At 45.6% G+C, this 22,366-nt stretch overlaps 1 protein-coding gene across 2 annotated transcripts; it reads left to right on the top strand.

Moving 5' to 3' along the window:
- The first annotated feature begins 4,738 nt into the window (after window positions 1-4,738).
- On the top strand, window positions 4,739-21,624 carry LOC117756370 (SLIT and NTRK-like protein 3). 2 transcript variants are annotated; one of them, XM_034576838.1, is made up of 7 exons: window positions 4,739-5,183; window positions 8,190-8,470; window positions 8,642-8,893; window positions 9,023-9,138; window positions 9,403-10,332; window positions 11,552-11,771; window positions 18,569-21,624. In XM_034576838.1, the coding sequence occupies exons 2-7, from the start codon at window positions 8,255-8,257 to the stop codon at window positions 19,706-19,708; spliced, it is 2,874 nt and encodes a 957-aa protein (XP_034432729.1). In that variant the 5' UTR covers window positions 4,739-5,183; window positions 8,190-8,254; the 3' UTR covers window positions 19,709-21,624. The 2 variants fall into 2 exon arrangements, with proteins under 2 accessions (XP_034432729.1, XP_034432730.1); XM_034576839.1 differs by lacking the exon at window positions 4,739-5,183 and adding an exon at window positions 5,190-5,324.
- The last annotated feature ends 742 nt before the right edge of the window (window positions 21,625-22,366 follow it).

Consider the following 22,366-nt stretch of genomic DNA (forward strand, 5'->3'; position numbering starts at 1 on the left):
CTTTTACTTAAGTACATTTTTGTCTATTTATTTGTACTTTTACTTAAGTAAAATGGAGTTCCCCCACCCCTGTGTGCAGACATGCACTGACAAACATTCACAAAAACAATAACACAATAAAGGAGCTGTTCAGTTGCATTGAGCTAAATGTATTAAATACTATATACTGAAATACTAAAGGTCATAATAATAATAAAAATACGATATAAATAGTCCACAGGGCAGAAAGGCATTTAAGGGTATTAGTATTTAAGACAGGAGTAAACACAAAAAATAATAAATGAATAAAGAAATTTAAGGTGATTAGATCATAAAAATTTGAATTACTGATTTATACTGACTAATATCTGCTGAATCAGACCTTTGATCACAGTCAAATGGTCCACAACAAAAATCTTATCATGAATAAGCCACATTGACATTTGTCTAATGCCCCTCCTCAGCCTCCGCTTTGCAGCGTGTTGGCATTTCACCCCTCCGCTGTGCCAATATGTCCTCCCTCTCACTCACCAACTCTCTTCCCTCTCTATGTGTCTCTCTGTCCGAAGCCAATCTGATTTGCCCCTGGGCTTCTGTCGGCAGAAAGAGGTGATAAACACTGCAACCATGACAACCGGCGAGCCAGACACACACACACACACACACACACACACTCACAAGTTTCTGTATCCTAATGGCTTAACTTGGCATCCTCTCCTCCTTTAATTCATCAAGTCCAGCCTTCACCTGAGCTGATATTAATACACTGTGGAAAGACGGAGGCGGGGTGGCTCCACCGCAGTTTTGAGCCTTTTCATCCTCGTCTTTTGAGATAAGCGCGTCTATCAGCCCCGCAAGATGAAACTGTATTAACACTAAAACCTCCACGATGCTTAAAATAGAGCCCAGATATTAGTCGGTGTGTAAATATTTCCTCAGCCTGATTAAAATTAACAGAAATGTTTGCATATTGATTTTCCAACTTGCTTTAAAGCAGTCAGACAGAGAGTGAAAGCACTGAGCTGGTAGTCCCAAACATAAACTATTGATCACTAATGGAGCCCTTGTGAAAGCACAGTGAGTGATATTTTGAGAGTAAAACTTCCAGCACCAGGCGAACAGTACAGCAACCACGGAGCCATTGTTTGGGTGAAATTGCTGCAGGAGCTGCGGCGATACTTAGGATAAGCAGGGAATTATCCACGTGGAAACTTGGCCTACTCATGTTAGAGCAAACCTTTAATGCACACACACATATGACCTTCTCAAGGCGCGACATTATGCATGGCGGCAACTTGAGACGTCATAATTCCCCATCTTTTCCTCTCAATGACTGAGCCCAATTTGAAGCTCAGATCGAGGCACCTCAGGCCTCTCCAGTGTAACTTGTCTGCATGAAAACACAATGCAGAGCGCAGCCAGCTGAATCATTGTAGGTATTATGAATTTGTGCTCCACAGTCAGCTTCCTGTAGAGTCATTGGAGACGGCAGCGGCAGCAATGAGAGTCTTTACCTTAAGATTCCAAGGGGGCAAGGTTCCCATAGCAACTGATCTGAATCCTAATTAAAACAGGAGATTTGATTAATTAGTTCAATGATGTGTGTGTGTGCGCATGTTGCATGGACTCTCTGTATGTGGCTTGTGTGTGGGAGGCATGTTCTTGTGAGTCACGGTGTATCTTGTGTGTAGTTATGCTAAATGAGGAGGGGGTGTTTTATGCCTATATGTGTGTGTGTGTGTGTTTATGAGCCTTCGGGTAATCGTATGAATCACTGCTGTGTTTTCGGCATGTGTGCGTGTGTGTGTTTCATGTCTCCCGGGAGGCTTGTCCTTGCCTGCAGTACCACTGTGTGAATCAGAGGTGAGTCGTCTGGAGTTGCCCTCTGCTTTAATCTGGAGTTAATGACAGAACTACCTGCCCTCCCGGCCAACCTCCCCCTACTCCCTCCCTATATCTAACCCCTTTATCTGTTTGCTTCTCACCCATCACCACACATATCAGCCAGCTCTCCAAGTTCCCACTGCTCATTGTCTCTCTCATCTCTGTCTCCCACAACCTGTTTTTCCCTTTTGCTCCTTCTCTCCCTCTATTCCTCCTCCTTCCCACAGTGCACAGAGTGCCCTTGCCTGCTTCTCTGATTGCCTCATCCCACTGAGTAACTAGACTGGGGGCAGTGCAGGCCCCCAAAGAAACCAAAACATGAATTAAGGGACGAGGGCAACAGTATGTGAACAGCGCCTGGCTTTAAGGAGATTTCCTGACCCGTGGATTGGCAAGGGAGGGGAGGAAACTACGATCTTACTCTTGTCAATGTGTCTGCTTGTCCTCGAGTCTTGAGTGTGTGTTCATTCGTGCATGCAAGCCAGTCCCCGTAGATATCTCGCGAACAAAAGGATAATTGGAGAGAGCCGCAAAAATGGGATGATCACTTCCTGCAATATGAGAGGAGAGGAAAACAAAAGCGAGGGAATCAAGGAAAGAATGACATGTAAACCAGTCTGAATTGACAAGAACCCGCAGGAGAATCAAAGTAAGAAAATAAAGAAGGGAGAAACAGAAGGAGAGGGGCAAAAAGGAAGAAAGAGAGGGGAGCGAAATAGAAGGAATCTAAGTATGATCTGACAGACGAAATTCAGATGGGAGAAAGGAAAAGGGTTTGGGAAAGGCAAACGCGGAGGAGGAAGAAAGGAGAAGTGGCTCAAATGAAACAGCATGAATCCCCATCCATTTCAGCACTGGACAGCTCCACAGACAGCACTAGGCCAGTATAAATAGATTCCCTACTTTAGAGGCCCCGTCAACGCTCCAAAAAAGTGCTTTATGTGCTCAGAGCGGCTCCTGCCCCTAGAGAACAGTCACGCAGGTATCTGATGGTGCCTGATAACCATCTTCTCTCAGTTCCTCTCCGTTTGTTTTCTTAATTTAGGGAGCCTCCACGGTTCAATGACAGCACCACAGTGAGGAAAGAAGGTGTTTTTCTCCCAGATTCTCCGTCACGGCCATTCTTGCACTCTCAGGGAGACGATATGGCCTCAGGTCTGGGATCACATTACCCCTGCCTTAGATCCGGCATCACCAATCTTAAAACTGGAAATGATACCTCAGCACCAAAACCCATGCATCACTGAGCCTCATTTATATACGTTAGCTGCAGCCTCGCTTGCATACTTAAAAGTGCGGATGCATCTGTAAGCAATCTCCACAAATGCATGTAATCATATGACCGTGCATGCATGCCCTGCATCCGCCGGCCTGTTTCCACTGCAAGCAAGCATTAAGTAGCCTTGTGGGGAGGCTGTAATACAGCCTAATGCACCTGAGAGCCCTGAAATCTATAACCATCATCTACATCTTCCTGATATTACTGGAACCGTCTCTGTTACTGTTTCTGATAGCAATCTCCAGGGAGAGCTTTCCCCTCCACTGCTGTGGGGAGAGGAAGAGGAGAGCATGTGCGCATGGGAGAGATGCACCTCTCCCATTTCCTCAAGGTGATTCACCTTAATGCACGCTGAAATCAATGTGAAATTGAACTGAAAATTGAACTTTCAGCTCAGTAATGCGGAAGACATGTTGTTATTAAATCTTTTCCTATAGCCGTGAAACCGGTTGACTGTTATTTGGAACGCCTGTGTGCGCTTGTTTTCAACACCATGGCACCATGGTGTCCTTGATGGAGGAAGCCCTTGCCATTGGTCCACTGGGGACAACCGGGACTCACATAGGGGTCTATAGAGCTCTACAGCTCGGTTCCGGAAGAAAAAAATATCCCATTCATTTTATGAATAGAGAATATCAGCCAATGCGGCTTATGGGTGTTTTTAACTGTTTAACCATCCAAGGTAGACTTACCACAAGCTTCAAGATTGTGAAATGATTTTATATGCTCCTGTAGAAGCCACAAGTCCGAATGATATCAACTGGGTTTAGAGAAAAACAATCAGGTGTAATAGCAAGGTCTTTGATTGGTGGAGCTCGCTGTAACCATGATATGTTGATTGGATGGTTCAGCGTTGCATTACGTTTACCAAAAGAGTTCAAAGGGATGAAAATCACTACAACAAGGTTACATTCAAGAAGCTGTGCTGGAGGTGTCTTCATTGCTCTGTACCTCCAAGGCATCTGTTGGGCCCCTGCACCAACCACCTCCATGTGGCAGGACAGGTGATCTTCCAGGCCTCCCTGTAATCCTCCCCCCTCACTCATGAAAGTCACCACAGTTTTGATGCGTGCGTGCTCGCGTGCGTGGTGGTGGTTAGGGTAAGGGGGGGGGGGGGGGGGGGGGGGGGGGGGGGGGGATTTGTGCGCGACGAAGCCAGCTGGCACGAGTCGCCATGGTAACGCGCACCGGTTTCACGAAACCCGTCGGCGCTTAAGGGCAAGAAGGAGAGAGATGAATAAACTAATGAGATTATAAATTATTGTCGGTAAGGCTGAACAAGTCGGGGCATTTTTTTTTTATAGCAGACTGCACACGCGGGCAACGTGAGGAGAAAGTTTATTGTCTGCGCCTCTTGTTGTGTCTTTCTGTGTAATGTGTTTATGATGAGGAACTTAAACAGCCTCCTTTTGGCGAGAGGAGTGGAGGAGGAGGATCCACCCCGAGCGCGCGTAATATGCGCCCCATGTGCACAAACCAGGAGCAGTTGCGCGCCGCCTTTTATTGCGCGATTAATTCTGGCGCCTCCGTCTCTCTCTCTTTTTTTTTTTTTTTCCTCCCACCCTCCCCTCCCTCCCTCTCTTCCTCCATGAATTAGCCGGTTGTGTTGGAGATGAAGAGAGGATTCTCCATCATTACGCACGCCGAAAACTCCGCGCAACATCGCACGCCTGTCCAGCGGTGTGCGCGGTGCCGCAGCTCCCACGGGCTGCGCTGTGGAGAAGCGGTCCTGCATCCTAAAGCCAGCCTCTCTCTCTCTCTCTCTCTCTCTCTCTCTCTCTCTCTCTCTCTCCCTCACTCACTCTCTCCCTCACTCTCTCTCCCTCTTCTGGTTTTTATCCTCCACCTCATTGCAGTCTCATCACGTCCCCCCTCTTGCTCTGGCACCCCCCCCTCCCTCACCCCCGTCCATCCATCCGCCTCAGCCGCTACAGGAGGAGAGAGAGGGAGAGAGGAGTGCGGCTGAATGTGAACGACATGTCGACAGTCAGCCTCTAAAGTGTTTTCTCGGTCGTTCCTTAATTCTTTGGCGGCGGACAGAGTGAGTATTACCCGCATCCCTGCTCTGCTGAGCGTCGCTGCATGTGTGGATGTGAAGGAGCTGCTGGTGGGGGAGACACAGACAATGGGGAAAGCAATTGGATTGCGTTATACTCTGCCAAGGATTTTCATACATAGCCTGGTAAATGTCTTAATAGCTTCTGTTAATGACTAGACTGCCCTAATTGGTCATGCTTTAATTCTGCTAACTATCACAATTTGTCTGCTGTAATGTTGGAGAGGGGGCTAATTGATTTTCTTGGAGGGCTTTGGGCTATCCAGGCTGATATAGCCCCCCCAATACGTTTGATCAGTGATGCTGCTGCTGCTGCTGCTGCTGCTGGTTGCCTGATAGTGCAGGTCTGTGCTGTGGGAGCAGGCAGGGGCCCATGATGTAAAAGCTTTGGTGAGACTGTGGGTTCGGACGGACGGAGAGAGAGAGAGAGAGCGAGAGGACGGAGAGAGGTAGACACTGGAATTATGTGACATGAATAATACGGCGAAGAATGAAGCAGTGACCGTCATCTGTGGCTCGCTTGCGTCAGTGTGTGGAGGTCTGGAGGAGAGAGGGAAGAAAGAGAAGAAGAAAAACTCAAAAGAGTCAGAGAGAGTCAAGAAAAGACAGGAAGGAGGAGGAGAAGCCACACCTGTGTCAGGCCTGTTCTCAGATGGACATGAAGACAGACAGACAGACAGAAAGACGGATAGATTGGTGAATGGATAGATTGATGGATTTGAATTCTGCTGTGCTGTCACTAGTCAACACTCGAGTCCTCTCGGTTCTTGTTAACATAATGATGCACAGCAATGCCGACTGCTGACTAGTCCACTTGGCTGATTGGAAAAAGAGGCTCGACTGTTGACTGTGTTTCTTCTTGTTAAGGAGACATGGCCGTCCTACAAAGCAGATTCTAACAGGAGGGATCCCAGTGGTCTATCTGGAGTGTGTATTGATCTCATCATGTACGAGGGGGGGGCCTTCGGGTCCGGCGATAAACAATGCATTTCTTGGATGGAAATGAGGATCTACTGGGACATCTGAATGGCTTGTGTTTCTCATTGTATTCCAATTTGTCAAACACCATCGAGCACGTTGGCCTAGATTGTCCTGCATTGCGCGTGTGAAGTGTACTTGCTCCTCACACTTTGATAAACGGGAGAATTTCCCTCGTCATACGTGGAAATAACATGTTCTCCTTCCTCTCACGCTTCTCCAGGATTGTCCAACAACTATCGCAGCATTTACGCCGGTCCTGTTACGAAATCACACACTCATCTACATCATGTGTCAAGCTACCTGTTCCTGCACTTGGCAGGCAATGAAGGCATACTTTTTGGATATGGTTTGACCTTTCTGCTCACACACTCACACACTCGCAGGCAACTTGGCTCCAGCACTGCTTCTCTGTGAGGCAGGCGTACATTGTGTGCAGGGCGAGAGGAGGGCTTTTGATGTAATCGATATCAGATTTCAGCGGTTTCACTCTGAGCTCTCGTCCTGAGTGGCAGCCCTGACTGACTTCTTAATGCTTATGCAATCCCAGTCCTCTCTCCGCACCTCACCCGTTTCCTCTCCCTTTGTACCACACTCTCTGCCCATTACTCTTCCTTTATCTGTCTGTCTCTCCTTTGCTCCTTTCCTTTTCGCTCCCCGTTCCCACTTCTCCTCCTCCTCCTCCTCTCGTTTCCACCTCTGCCTTCATCTCTCCCCGTCATAATCATCTCTGTGATTGCTCTTCCTCTCCCGGGCGGTGATGTTTTCACTGCTGCCTCCTTGTCTAACTCGCTGATGCCAGATTATTGCTGTATGATTACAGCTACCATACCATCATGATCATTATTGCATTTTGCGTGGCAGTGTTCAACAGTGTATGAGCAGGTCGAGATGCTTTATCCAATTTAGATCTCATTAAGACTTGAGAGGAAACATCCCCCATGCAAGACTCTATCAAGAACCTAAGCTGTTTTCCTTTTTCTTTTTTTTTGTTGTTTCCTGGACGACAGCAACTCAGTTCCCGTTCTGTTATTATTATTATTATTGCCGTGCCACTCTCATGAACATCATCATCATCTTCGTCAGCACAGCCACTGTCAGTTCACGCTCCTGCTCATCACCGAGCTGCCTCCACATCAGACCTTTTTTGAAAACGTTGACGAGTTTTGATTTGCAGCGACGCTTTCACTCCACTGTCATTATCACAGTAATGATTATGACGGGACTCGATGGCTGCTGATAACCCAACATATTCTGCTGATTTATAATACCCGGTTATTTTGTGCCTCATCCGTCTGTTGTCTGATTGCCATTCATCTTATTAAATGGAGCAGTTCATTAGACAGGAGCATTATGAATCTGATTTGAATTTACCCATATTCATATTGCATACATTAAAACAACACGTGCGTGACATTTCGGCTTCACCGAGCATTTGAGAATACAGATGAATATATTCATCAGAGCCCCCTCCACCAGCCCCCCCCCCCCCCCCCCCCCCCCCCCACCACCACCACCACCACCACCTCCCTCCACTCGTCCAAAAAAGCCACTTTGAAAATGATAAAATGTGATTCACAGGTGAACTAGCCCACATGTTTTGCCTTTGTTATGGATTTTCAATGTCAGTATTTGAATATCTAATTCAAGAGCAACATTTTAGCAGCTGAGAGTTTGTTGTTTTTGCATCAGCATTTCTTGCTTTTGTGATTCCCTGTAAACCCGAAGCCTTGTTTCCCAGTGATAAATACATGTTATGTATGTTTCCCATGGTTCAGCTCGTATCGCTGCATATAGAGTGGCCTCCAGCCGGCCTTATACATCATTATTCCAATGGAATGTAATTCTTTCCCTGTGGCACTCCAGTCCGTGCGATTTAACTCTTATTTTCTGACTGCTTCAGTATGCTTGTGATGTATCATCAATCTGATTCATCCTGAACTGACTTTTTGCTGTTGCCTTCCTGGCTGCTTGCCCTCTTTTAACCATGTGTGTGCGTGTATCTGTGTGCAGTGCGGTGAAGGGCCGATGTCGGCCTGTAGCCCCAGGCTGCTGAGCTGAGAAGGAGAAGCAGGAGGATGCAGTGGGTCACTCTGGCAGTGGCCCTGGGGTGTGTGTGTCTGTCCTGGGCGTCGCACACCCCCACCCCTACCCCCACCTCCACACACACCCCTCTGGTGGACAACTCCGAGGAGGAAGTGGACGAGCCGTGCTTCGAGCCGTGCACGTGCGAGGTCAAAGAAGGCGTGCTGCACGTGCACTGTGACGGGCGGAGCTTCACTAATGTCACCCAGGTATCAATCACTCTCAACAATTACTCTCACGTGGAACTGCGCTGCACTTTATTGCATTTACATGATTAAAATACTCTCCAAGTCTAATATCCGGTCCTTAATGCGGCTTATGGGTGTTTTTAAGTGTTGAATGAATACGATAACTAATCAGACCTCTAATTAATCACTCAGGTGTCACAGTCGTGGGTCCGCCCTTTCAAACTCAACCTCCAGAGGAACTCTCTAAGGCGTCTCTATAGCAACGGGTTTCAGCACCTTGGCAACGCAGTGTCGATAAACCTCGGCAACAATGCACTCCAGGACATCCGAGTGGGAGCTTTCAACGGGCTGGCCAAACTAAGACGCCTGTACCTCCACGAGAACAAGCTGGAGGTCTTCAGAAACGACACCTTCGCTGGTTTAGAGGCTCTGGAATACCTCCAGGTAGGTTTGAGATCATAATCCCTCAGAAAGTTGTACAAGATTATAATAGATGGCTGTGACAGGAGCAGACAGTGGTTTGCAGGTGCAGGAATTATATGTGCGACACATTTTTGTCTTTCCTACCTCCAGGCCGACTACAACGTGATCAAACGAATCGACAGCGGTGCTCTGAGGTTCCTCTACAAGCTCCGGGTTCTCATCCTCAATGACAACCTGATCCCCATCTTGCCTGCTCATCTGTTCAGGTGACATCCCCATTATTTTACTGCAAAGCTTTTGAATTACGCCACGACTGATCTGTGTAAAATATCATTGTCAGACATAATTAGATGGTCTGTGCTGATGCTGAATTAGTGTTTCTGTTGCATATTATTTCTTATTATAAAAGACGGATTAATCATCAGATAAGCAGATTTCTCAGCAAAGGAACGTGTGAGCCAATGTTTTCTCTTACTATCACATTATACTTTTATCTAACCCACATTACTACCCCCCTCCTGCTGCACCAGATCTGTGTCTCTGACTCATCTGGACCTGCGGGGAAACCGTCTGAAGAGCTTGGCATATGCTGGGACCCTGGAGTATGTTGGTCGCTCCCTGATGGAGCTACAGCTGGAGGAGAATCCTTGGAACTGTGGCTGTGAGGCCGTTCAGCTTCAGCAGTGGCTGGGTCAGATCCCCTACACGGCTGTTGTTGGGGACGTTACATGCGAGTATCCCTTCCACCTTCATGGCAAGGACCTGAGGGAAATTCCCCGCAAGGCGCTGTGTGCCGACCTGCCGGACAAAGAGCTACAATCAGAGGGGGGTGTTTCCACGGCAGGGTCGCACCCCCGTCATTCGCCCCCTATCTCTAAACCCAACGCCCACCCAGGGCGAGTCAGGCCCACTAAACCCTCCTCTATGGTGCACGGCTCCCGCCAAAACACTCACACCTCCTCCACATCTTCGTCCTCCTCCTCAGCAGAGCGCAAAGACAGAGAGAGGCACCTGAGGCCGACGAAAAGGCCCCGACCCTCCAGAACATCTCCCACTCCTCGCAGTCTGATGCCCAACCATAATCCCCCCGTGGCCGGCTACCAAACACGACCCCCCATCCCAATAATCTGTCCCCTGGGCTGCACTTGCAACCTGCACATCACAGACCTCGGCCTGACTGTTAACTGCAAGGAGAACGGCTTCCTCAACGTGTCCCAGCTCACACCTCGGCCCCTCAACGGCCGCAAGCTCTACCTGAGTGGAAATTTAATTCAGAGGATCTACCGCACAGACTTCTGGAATTTCTCCAGTCTCGACCTGCTTCACCTGGGGGACAACCGCATCTCTTACCTGCAGGAGGGGGCCTTCTCCAGCCTGACAAGCCTGAGGAGCCTCTACCTGAATGGCAACAACCTGGAGAGGCTCAGCCCCCACGTATTCCTGGGGCTGCAGAATCTTAGGTAGGATTTTTTTTTTTTTTTTTGCTTTGGGATCACTCAGCATTTCAAGCACTTTGCCCTCGCTGCACTTCAAACACATTCATTAACCGAAACCACATGTCAGCAAAGGTATTTAGACATTTGTTTATAAGTATGTGGGAATTATTTTCTCTGTAATGGTGACACAGCGCAGAGCAGAACATTTTGATTACCATTATGCTGGAGTTTGATTGAAATGAAAGGTGCCCATTCTCTGCCAGGATTGTCATTTGTTAGTCACACCACCTGATTCCGCTGAAGTGAAGTGTCAGCCTGGTATGAGTGACAACGTGAGAATTAATGTGTTTTTGTATTTGCATACAGAGGTGTTGATAAGGCAGTGAGACGTCTGGGTGATGCCAGGAATTAGCATTTATGAGAAGGGCTTATTATAAAAAAAAAAAAAACACGTAGGAAAGATGCATATGTATCATTGTCAGATTAAGCTGATGAAAATAATTCCTCGGCAAATAATGTACACAGCTAATATCTACAGTAAGCTATTGTATTTATTCGGTTAATTAAAGTAAACTTTCATCCTTTTCTTATATATAGAATAAAAAGGTTTGTGTCATAGTATCTTCATATTCAGCACATCTTCTACTCTTTAGCTTTCAGCTCTTTATTTAAAGATCAGAAAATTTGGAGCCCTGTTAATTTGACTATAAATCAATAATAAAGATCCTCTCAGGACGTCCAAAAAGTTTTCCTCTTAACCTCTCGTTAGCCTTTGTCAGTGACTCTAGGGCGGGTGAGCCTCTGCGGATTTCTATTATTGAAAAACACTTTAAAAATGCAAAGGACTTTAAATTTAACATGATGATCAGGCATGTCAAGGCAAGTGTAAGTAGTCATCAGTGTTAAATTACACAATATCATTTGATACTGATCGTCTAATCAGCTGTGAACAGGGAAGGTTGCAGATTAAATCAAATCTCTGTTATGACTTGATGTAATTACCATGCTGTGGTGCAGGAGAGGTAAATAACCTGCACAATATTTCAAAATAAAATGATTCAAAAGGAATTCACCCTGTGCTCTAATCAAAATAATAATGTTTTTGGTACCAAGCTGAGACAAAGACAGACGATCGTATTGACTTGTTGTGATCTAATGCAGTGGTTTACTTATTTGTCCTCTTTTCACCATCCTCCATCATCAGTGTCTCGGCGCTCTAACACTGTCCTCTCCTTTATTTTAGGTACCTTTATTTTGAGTACAATGAGATCAGTGAGGTAGATCCCGGGACACTTGACTCCATGCCGTCCCTCCAGCTGTTGTTCCTCAATGCCAACCTGCTGCGGAGCCTCCCTCTTGGCGTGTTCTCAGGAGTTAATCTCGCTCGTCTCAATCTGAGAAACAATCACCTTCTGCTGCTTCCTATGGAGGGCGTGCTGGAGCACCTCACCGGACTGGTACAGGTCGGTGCAAACATAAAACTGTATTTACTTAATGACTGAGGAAATGTTTGCATGTAATATGTATGTAAATGAGTCAGAACAACTGTATTGGGCCAGTTTTGTAGAAATATTATTTGTGTGTGTGTGGAGAGTTGTGTATTTGTATCTCAACCTGCGTTTGCGTAATCCGATTTCTAAATGTGCACTGAGATTCTACAAATGTGTACAGTAATCTGCAAATGTGTATTCAGAATCCTTGTGTGTTTACAAACCTACGCATACGCAGATTGAAATGCAATTATTTGGCCTGGTGTGCATGTGTGTGTTTGTGGAGAGTTGTTTAACTGTATCTTAGTCGGTGTAATCAGACTTACGGATTCTGAATACACATTTACAAGTTGCTGTACGTGTACTCAAATCTCAGTACACATTTGCAGATTCTTTTACATGTTTAGAAATCTGATTACGCACACTTGGATTGGCATACTGTTGCACACACACACACACACACACACAAATAATGTAGCTACAATATTAGGCCAAAAAACGTTTTGTTAGTATTTCGTTGAGCAACAATGGCAGAGTGAAAAATTTTGATTATTGAATTGGAATACCCCCATTGACTTACTTAATGAATAAAAAAACAAAACATAATTATTTCATTTGTCATTGCTGAGACCATATATTTTCACAGCTTGATGAAATAAACAAAACGAGCTGAAATCTTGGCAAAAGACAAACCTGCATTTAAAACTTCTGGCAGCCCCTGATCTCCTGGTCTCTGGCACAGCTGCAGTTTCCTCCATCATCTGCGTCGTCTGTTGTTTTGAGAGCTCCTCTGTGGCATGTGGGACTCTGCTTGTGCCCCAGGTATTCTAATTGGAAAATTGCAATTGTCTCGATTTGCATAAGTGGTCTTAATAAATCACCGGCTAAAGCGGGGAAAGCTGAACCCCTCAAGTTTTTCCGAGCATGCTTAGACTGCACAGTATGTATTAAATTCACTGTTTGTGTTTGGCCTCACCTCGCACATTTAACTGCAGCATTATGAGGCTGGTTGCTGTGCACAATGCCACTGATAACGGCCGAACCCGAGATATTACATTTATTTTCATCCTGCCTCCTCTCACTTCAGCACATTTAGTGTACCAGGCTTTTCTTAGACAGCCCGAGTAGAATGAGGAAAGGTGGGTGTGTGGATTAGCCCGAACGTCATTGTGAATTTCCGTTTTTGCTCCGTGAAAAATTCCTGATCCTAGCTAGTGTGGGTTTCTAAATATTTGCTCGAGGGAAGATCGACGGTGGTTTATGGAGCCGGAGGAACCACGTGGAGACGGATAATGGTTATGTGCTGTTCTACGCCTCTGATGTCTATGAGCATTACAGCATTCACCAAATGGAAGAACACTGTGGGCCATATTCATAAAGCCCAGCAGTATCACCATTGTAGTGCTCAGAATCTGCGGCACAGTAATTGAATTCATTCATTTACCTGGGTTGTTAGTACACTGACAAAGCCACATTAGCGCTGCCCATGGACGGCAGAAAAATAATGTGACACTGATATCACCTGTTGACTTACTGCTGGCCTGTGTGAAGCTCGGTAAGTGGGATTTCTGGGCGCTGGCGTATGTTTTTGGAGCCAGTGTTTGCACAGTAGAAATCAAAGGGTAACACAGATGGAGGCAGGGTGAAGCTCGCAGCTGCTGTAAAAAACAGTCCATTTTGATAATCACAAAGCAGCAGCATGTATAGCTTAGAGTCACTGTCACAATCAAGGACGGGATTATACAGTTACACCCACTTACGTACATGCACTGGTATTTTTGGGGGAAAAATCCCTCCTTGATGTCTCCTTTATTTAAAAAAAAGAGGAGAAAATTATAATTTGTATGCTATAATTCCTAATAACAACCGGAAATAGGTTATAAAATTAAGTTAAAGTGAATCGGCATCTGAGAGGATGCCAGAAATATGTGCAGTGCAGGGATGCATGTCTTTCTCGGTACATAAAAACGTGCAGTTTGGCAGCACCTGCTCGTTATTACAGTGAATAAATTTGCCCACAGGAACATTTCACCTTGAGGGATGTCGGATAGAAAACAATGCACACTTGGTGAAGATAGATGGAAATAATACATTATACACCAGGGTCTGGTTAGACAGGAAAACCATTGCATTGAATGTCAAACATCTATGATGGATTTTACTTGACTCTATTACTACTACCTCTACTACCAAGACTACTACTACTACTACATTAACCAGTGTGCACTGCAGTTCGATTCTGATATCCGGGGTCTTCAGTAGTCTACATGTACAAATAAAGCACAGTGCAATCTTTGGAAATATGTATTTATTATGTTAGAGATTAAGATAAGAAGACCAATTAGAACTAGAGTCTTAAACTAGAGTCGGCAGTAAATTAGCTTAGCTTAGCATAAATAATGTGGCGATTGACTACAAAGTACTAAGACCAACAAATACCAAGATGAATACCCCTCTAATATCTGTACACTTTTATATGAAGTAACAGTGAGCAATACATTAGCTTAGCTTAGCATAAATACTGAGGATAATGAATATTAAACTTATAACTTTTTATAGTATAGTGTACAGAAATAAGAAGGGTATTGGTCTTCGTATTCTTTTGTCTGTTAGCTTAGCATAAATACTGTGGCCAATAAGTACTATATACTACACCAACAAATATTATTATCATTTACTGTTTACTTCCTAATGATAGTGAATTTTAAAGATTGTAAAGAGTTGTGGTGCAGGTGCAGATTGGTCGACTACCCAGTTGCTAGGATGATCAAATGGTTTTGCGTTGACCATTAACACGGGCCACGTGAATCGCATTAACATTGATTCAGTCTGAAAACTCAGCTGAGAGTCGGGTAATAGACTTGATTATAACCGTTAACATCTTACCAGATCAAATCTAATTCAATATAACACTTTGCTCAGGCCATTGTGTTCAGCTGACTGTTCCACATGCTACGTAGAAAAAACCTATTTTTTAACACTATACAGTATAAACTGCTGGATGTGTTTATGCAGTGGAAACTCTTGAGATCCTTTTGCAATATAAACAGTTGATATTTCACCGCACAGCAAACACAAGACCCCCACAGGTGTTTTAAACATAAATATAGTATCTCGATAAAAGCCTCTAAAAGTACTAAGCTTCTGACTGTTCTGCCCGTCCCCTGGGAAACACACACATTTCCTTTTTTAGGACAGGAAATAGACCTTTGTTCTATCGACTGTCTGTCTCAGTACTTCAGATTTACCATTAAATGCCAATGAAGCCATTTTCACTGGCTGTACAGTAAGATTATTTTCCCCTGCAAAATGAAAGGCAGGATTTTCCTACCACTCAGAGGGAGGAGTAATTGTGTGTTAATAACCACTTCCATTCAGTTCACTGTAGGGGTGGATGATATGGCGTGACATAATTAGTATTAGATTTATTATTGCAGTGTTATTTCAGTATGTTAATGTTTACTTAAGTACTTCTATTTGCACTGTTGAAAGTTAATTGCATTATTACCCAACTAGGTCAAAAGTTTATATTGCAGTTTTTACAGGGACAATATTTTACAAAAATATTAGTTAGTAGCATTTATTCAATCATGAAACGTGAAGAAACAAAATTTGGGTATGAGAACGTTTTAAGATTAAGTTTCCTTTATTGTGTCCGTGGGAGAAATTTGCATCAAACCAGACATTGAGTAAAAACATTAAATACGATAAATACATCAAATTAAGGCCTAACATTTGCCTGAGATAAACAACTAAGCAGTTTAGTTACAGAACATTCGCACTGTTAATTAATTTGCTAGATTTCCCTTGTACAGACATAAGCTGCTTTCACACATCCACTGAACTCCAGAGATTCTCCGCACCTTCTCCAGAGGAGGTGCATGTGGGAAGGGAAGTTGCCCGAGTGGGAGCCAGTGTGTGTAAACTGTGTAAAAAGATGATACATGTCCACATACTACATGTACACATGCCATGTTTACCACATACATTTCAAACAGAAAATCCATATATCTAATGCAGCGGCATTAAAAGTCAATGTTTGTTTTTCCCCTCAGAATAAAAGATCAAGGGAGTTTTTTCCTCTACTCTCATAATGTTGCACTGATGTTCAGCGATCACACAGAGGCAGAGATGCCAATTTCTGCTCTAACAATGACCTCACTGGACCAGGAACACTTGCTCTCTGCTCTCTGCTATTACCACCGCTCCCTCTCCACCCACATGAAACACAGACCTATGGATTGAACAAGTTCATGCCCTTTCTCGAGGGGTTACTGAAGTCACTCCGGGAAATATGATAACTCACTATCTGAGGCAGAAGTTGACGATGCATGCAAAGGGGAGGGGGACTTCACTATGAAAGTAAATTATGACACTTCAAAAGAAAGAAGTGGAATGCACTCCCCCCCCACAGACTGATGGAGAGAAGTACATGAATGAATTTCCATTGACGCACCTCACTGGCCTTGTGTGTATAACATGATACCTTTACTGTAGCCATGAAGTAAGTTTTCCAATATACACAGTTTGGCACGTACTGCGGGCGCTTCTTCAAATGCACTCTTTTCATTTTCGCTCTGTGCACTATTCAAAAGACTATGAAACGCATGCATCAGTATGGAGAAGGCTTGGCAAGCTGATGCTCAGGGGTGGCACGTCACCAGAGGCTACAGCAGAATCCCTGCACCACAACTTCCCAAAAAACCTGCTTATATTGACTCTGTTCCTGTGAGTTAACTGGAACAATTGTAATGACTGACAGGATGTTGCTGTTTTGGCAGCAGTTTTTAGTCGCGTGGCTCACGGAGAACATCCTTACTTTCTCCCTTAATGGGATTTTCTTTATGGCTCCCCAGTAAGTGTTGGACTGTTATTGTTTGATCTTTGATCGGTAGTCATAGGGATAAAAACCCACAAGAGAAAATTAACTCTTCTTTGGGTAAATGTGGCGGTTTCCAATTAAAAAAAAAACAAAGCTATTTTTTTTAAGTCAGACTAAAAATATGTTCTGGCGAAGGAAATTCCAAAGTGTGTTTTGAATGAATTTCTTCAAATATGCAGCATCAAACGAGTGAATGCTGCAGTCGGATCTGTAACATCTGAGTCGTGCTGGAATGTGGAATGAATTTACTGAAAGCCTCGTAATAAAATCTATATAATGGGGTCATGCTCTTGCATTTCCGCTGCGACTAGCACCTGTCGGGCTGGCGCCTATAATTTCGCTCCACAACACCGCGCTGATTGACAAGTTGACGGCAAATCACACATCGGGGTGACCAGGCGTATAAATTGTAAACCGAGTTGGACATGTAAGACAGATGGTTTCAAAAGAGAAAAGAGGATAAAGCCCCTGGATCTGCGTGAAAACAAAACAATTCATGGGAATGAAATGCTTCAGGAATTCCAAGCAGATGTAAGACTGTGGTTATGTTATGAGACTTCAAAACAAGCTGACATTTTAGTCATGGAGTGTTTATTTAAAATGTCACCTGGTTTATTAATGTTCATTCATGCCACATTATGGCCCAGATGTCACAATAATACAGAAACCTGCAACGCTGCACTTTTCAGAGAACCTTTAATACAACGGAGTCAAAACTGCAGCTGAGTTGTTGTTTCCACTCCTGTTATTTCATTATGGGAGCCACACGGAAAAAAACCCCCACAGTGGGCCAACTTCAATAAAGTGAAGGAGCATCCTGTTGTTCCGTGTGAGGCATGGGGAAGTGTTCGCACCATGGCTCCCGCAACAGCAATGCTGAATCATCTCGTAGAGCATCCATCTATTCCTGCATGCCAGGGAGACAGTCTAACCAAATTAGCATGACAGCATTCGTGCAGGCTCGTTGGAAGTGTGACAAAGAGAATATCAGCTTTCATTGCCAGTGTCATTGCTAAAGATACGGAATGGATCAGTTCTGCAGACAATACGACGTGATGTAAGTGATTCCCTTTGTGCATAATCTGCTTTAGCCCCCTTTTTTTTTTTCAAGTGCGGCAAAGTGAATATTTGAGTTTGTTTTAGGACACGCGATCAATATGGCAGCGAATGAAATGGATTTATGCGCACACCTATTGGATTACGGCACAGGGGAGGGTTGCATCACATCCCGTCTATTGTTAAAAACAAGGAATGCTCTCTCATGCTCGTCGCACAAAACCCTGCCGGTGAGTTTTGTGAATAACCACTTATGTAAACTCTGAGTGGTCTTTATTGTAAACTGAAATAATCCTGTAACCTGCTGTAGTGCGTGTGTGAACAGCTTTTAACAGGAGCACTTGTGGGTGGGACGAGTTGAATTGGTCACGGCTCATATTGCTGCGTATCACGGAAAATATATCACGCTTGTGCGCAGCCATTCAGTAAATGTAAGCACTTCGATGTGCTGATGACCCTATAATGGCATTATTTACATTAATCAGTGCTATTCAACCCTTGCATATTTAACAGAAATCATTTAAAGACACTAGGCACTGTTGAGAGCGGCACTCTGTTATGCAAATGCTGGTATTGTTGCTGGTGAGAGAAAAGGTGGCAGAGGGATGATCATTTTTCTTGTTGTCATCTTATTAGAGTGCGAGCTACTGGCCTATTCTTCAACGCTGCAGACATTTAAAGTTACTTATACACATCATGAGCATTTCAGAAAGATTATCTATTTTTGTTTACATTGCACAAAGTGATTCATGGATTTGCATTGCATGGCAGACCAGTAATTAGTGTTCTGTTACACGATGACAATGCGCTGTGGTGTTGTGTATTTCTCCAGGTGGACCTGCAGCAGAACCCGTGGGAGTGTAACTGTGAAGCAGCTCCACTGAAGCGGTGGCTGGAGGGGCTCAGCGCGGTTGTGGTGGTGGGAGAGGTGGTCTGCCATTCCCCGGAAAAGACCAAAGGCGTAGACCTGCGCTCCCTCTCCATGGAGCTGCTCTGCCCTGAGCTGGAGCCCCAGGAGGACCAGGACCCGGAGGAGCACACAGCCACCTCCACAGCTGCAGACAGGGGTGTATCGGTTGGCTACCCCGGCTCCGGGCTGGGCCCCCTGATCCCTCCGGGGAAGGATTCAATCCCTCTCTCGGTGTTGGTGCTCAGCCTGCTGGTGTTGTTTGTCTCTGCGTTCTTCGCGGCAGCGGCACTAATCGCCTACGCCCTAAGGAGGAGGGACAAGCTGCCGTTCCGTCGCCAGGGAGAGGTGGATTTGGCCGGCATCCAGATGGAGTGTGGCATCTTCACTGAGCAGACGCACCACCATCACCACCACCACCACCACGGCCTCCCAGAGACGCCGCCCCTTCCTCCACCGGAACACAATCACGTCTACGACATAATCTTGCCCCCTGAGGCTGCATCGAAAGGTCCCGACCCCGCCGCAGCTTCGCACATGTGTAGCAAACCCATCTACAAAGAGGAACAGGACGCCGCGGTGAAACAACGACCACGGCAGCAACAGACATTTGCAGCCTCCAAAGAGAGCGAGGGAGGATACTGCTCTGCAGCAGAGAAGGAGAGGAACTGGTCTCTGGAGGTGTCCTCATCACCCATCAACACTGTTACAGGAGCAATGGGACCGCTCCCCGGCCTTCATGGCAACGGCATCCTCTGCCCCACGGTGATAGACAGCCAAGGCCCCACCCCTAAAGTCGAACTGGTGGACTGCCTCTTCAGACTCCCCGCCCCAGAGTTCAGAGAGCTGCCAGATAGGTACGCGAGGCCGCCGCCCCGCTACCCCCACCCCCAAGACTCTAAACAGGACACCAGACCCGACCAAATGCTCGTGGTCACCACCCTCAGCTCCACGTCGGGCGGCGGTAACAGCAGCCAGAGCGAGCAGGGTGCGGGAGAGCAGAGAGCCAGACTGAGGACCACACCGGACTACATGGAGGTGCTGGACCGCTCGTACCAGTTCTAACACTCCTCCCCCCTCTCCCCCTCCCTCCTACTCTTCCTGCTACCCCTTTCCTCTCGTCTCCTCATCATCCCCCTCTCGGGTGATGAATCATCCAGTAACAATGACTTCTGTACAGAGGCTGGCATGACTTTGAGAGGAGCCTGTGGGGGAGCAGGACTACACTACACACCATGTTTATTCCTGGATAACGAGCTGAGGTCAGTTTTTCTATTCCCCCCCCACTACCGGCATATAGGATTGGCAAGGATTTGCTGATCCCAGATCTCAGCCTGGAGGCAAAACCTCCGCTGCAGCTACTCCAGTATTTTTTTTCCTCCATTACACCTCACGATCGCAAAAGAACCAAGGCTCTGTTTTTTCCACTCAGTGCCACGCTGAGCAGGAGACAGCGCGGTGGTGGGCGTTTATGTTCATATTATCACTCTCAGAAGACCTGAGTGGAGGTGAAAACACACCAGGTCTGTGCAACATCAAACACAGAGTCACAAACTGTGACAGTCGGAAGGTGCGGAGCGAGCCGGGCGGACACTTGAGATGGAGACACGACGCGAGAGAAATTACTGAAAAACAGCCAAGTGCCTTAGCAATGAACAGCCAGCAGTGTGGTCAATGCTTATTTTTCTATGAATACAGATCTATTTATCTAAACAAAGAGGTTTGACTACCAACGGATGGGACGCTGATGGACAACTGAGACTAAAACCAATCAAAGGCGCCGAATAATTGCATTCCCTGGATGAGCCAAAAATAATAATATACCCAGTCAATATTGGAGTTGTTTGTATGCAGTTCAGTTCATTTTCATCTCATCCAGTTAACTTAAGTTGCTTATCCAGTGGAATGTCTTCGGAGCTAGATTCCAGAGGGACTTATCAGTGAATGGTTGGTTGCTGTGCGATATCACCAGGGGGAAAAAAGAGGCGTCTGGTTTTATGGAAGAGAGGATAGAGAAATGATAATTATTTTTTGAATGCAAGACAAAACAAAGGAAGGCTGTCACACAAAAAGACACTGTGGCGATGGATGCATTTTTGATTTCTTGATCAGCTAGACTTAATGGGGCCACGAGGACCTCTACACCATGTTTTCTTTCATCGGAAAAGAGCATCGAGGTTATTGTATTGATTTTTAAATATTTCTCAGAGGAAAGTTGAATGGCAAAAAAAGGACAAAAAAAAAAACAGGACACGAAGGCATTTTTTTTTTTTTTTTGTCGAAAAAAGAAAAAAGACAGACACTTCTATCCACTTATCGATTATCTTTTACGGAGGTACCTTTTTATGCTTTCATCTCCTACCAATAGTAGAGGCAGTTGTGAATATATTTATTCTAAGTTTTTGCGTGTTGAAGCTCTCCTGTAAGGGATCATGTTATATTAATGTATAGGATGATTCTGCATCTGGTTCAGCCTTCTTACCGCCGACCCACGAAATACAATAAAGGGTGCTACGTAAAAACCTTGCGATGGCAGCTGCTATGTGACACACACACACACACACCCTGACCCCCATAAATTCACACTCACTCTCTGCGTCTCTGTTGCTTTAATGGTGCATGAAAGAAACAGCTCGAGGTATGCTAAGCCTGTAAGCTTGTCCACGCAGCGTGTTGGAGAGATCAGATGAGAGTTGAGCAAAGCTGAGCGCCTGCAGGGTTCCTCACACACTAAAGGGTGGAGATAGAAGCTAATAGTGTGAAATCTACCACATTAATGGTATAAAATCAATACAGGCTATCTGTGAGATAAGGACATGTAAGGCCGGTGGCCCCGGGGACCAAGGTCGCGAATTGCTCCATCTCTTACCAGCTCTGTTCCTCTCTTAATGAATTTCTCCCTTTTCCCTAACTCCACCACTTTCATTTCTCCATCTGACTTGTTCACTCTCTCCTTCTCCTCTTTATTCCTGGCCACCCCTCTCACCTCTCTCTTTTGTTCTTTCTCCTCGCCCTCCTCTCTCTCCCTCTCGTTGCTCCGGCTGTCAGCTCAGCCTCACAGGATGGACACAGAGATGCTGTTCTATATGCTGCTCGACACACAGGTAGCTCACAGCGGAGTGTGTCTGCGTACGTACGTGTGTGTGTGTGTGTGTGTGTGTTTTTGCTTTGTTTCTGCTCGGCTCTTGCCATCCTTCGGTGATGAGTGCAGTTCTTCAGACGCCTCCTCACTCTCAGTGTTCAGAACTCTGTTGCACAGATAATCCCCCTGTGGGTGAGTTTGTGCGTACACGCAGGACTTCGTGAGTGTGTGTGCATTCGTAGGGGTGTGCCTTTGTTTGTAGGAGGTGTGTGTGTTTAGGAAAGTGTGTGAAGCAGCGGGGTGTTTGTGCAGCTCGTTGAGTGTCTGTTTGTTGTGCGTGACGGAGGGAGCGAGTGCGGCACCACAGCCTCGGTCCGGCCTTAATCCTCTAAGCTGTGTAGTTCACTCATGCCACATCAGCCCCATTGTGTCTGCAGACAAAGACGCCTAGTTAAAACTAAATGCCAGTTAAAGCAACAAACAACTAATTATAGCATCATTTTCTGCATCCTATACTCTCTCTACTCTCTACATCTCACTTTTAATGCTCAATTCTCCCATGAGCGCTGAGGGCCTGATTTTTTGCGACACCTCCTGCTCTGGACTCATTCCAGCTGCGTGTACATGTGTGTCTTTAGGTA

Source organism: Hippoglossus hippoglossus, chromosome 22 (genome assembly GCF_009819705.1).
Source record: "Hippoglossus hippoglossus isolate fHipHip1 chromosome 22, fHipHip1.pri, whole genome shotgun sequence".
In the NCBI taxonomy this organism is placed as follows: Eukaryota; Metazoa; Chordata; class Actinopteri; order Pleuronectiformes; family Pleuronectidae; genus Hippoglossus; species Hippoglossus hippoglossus.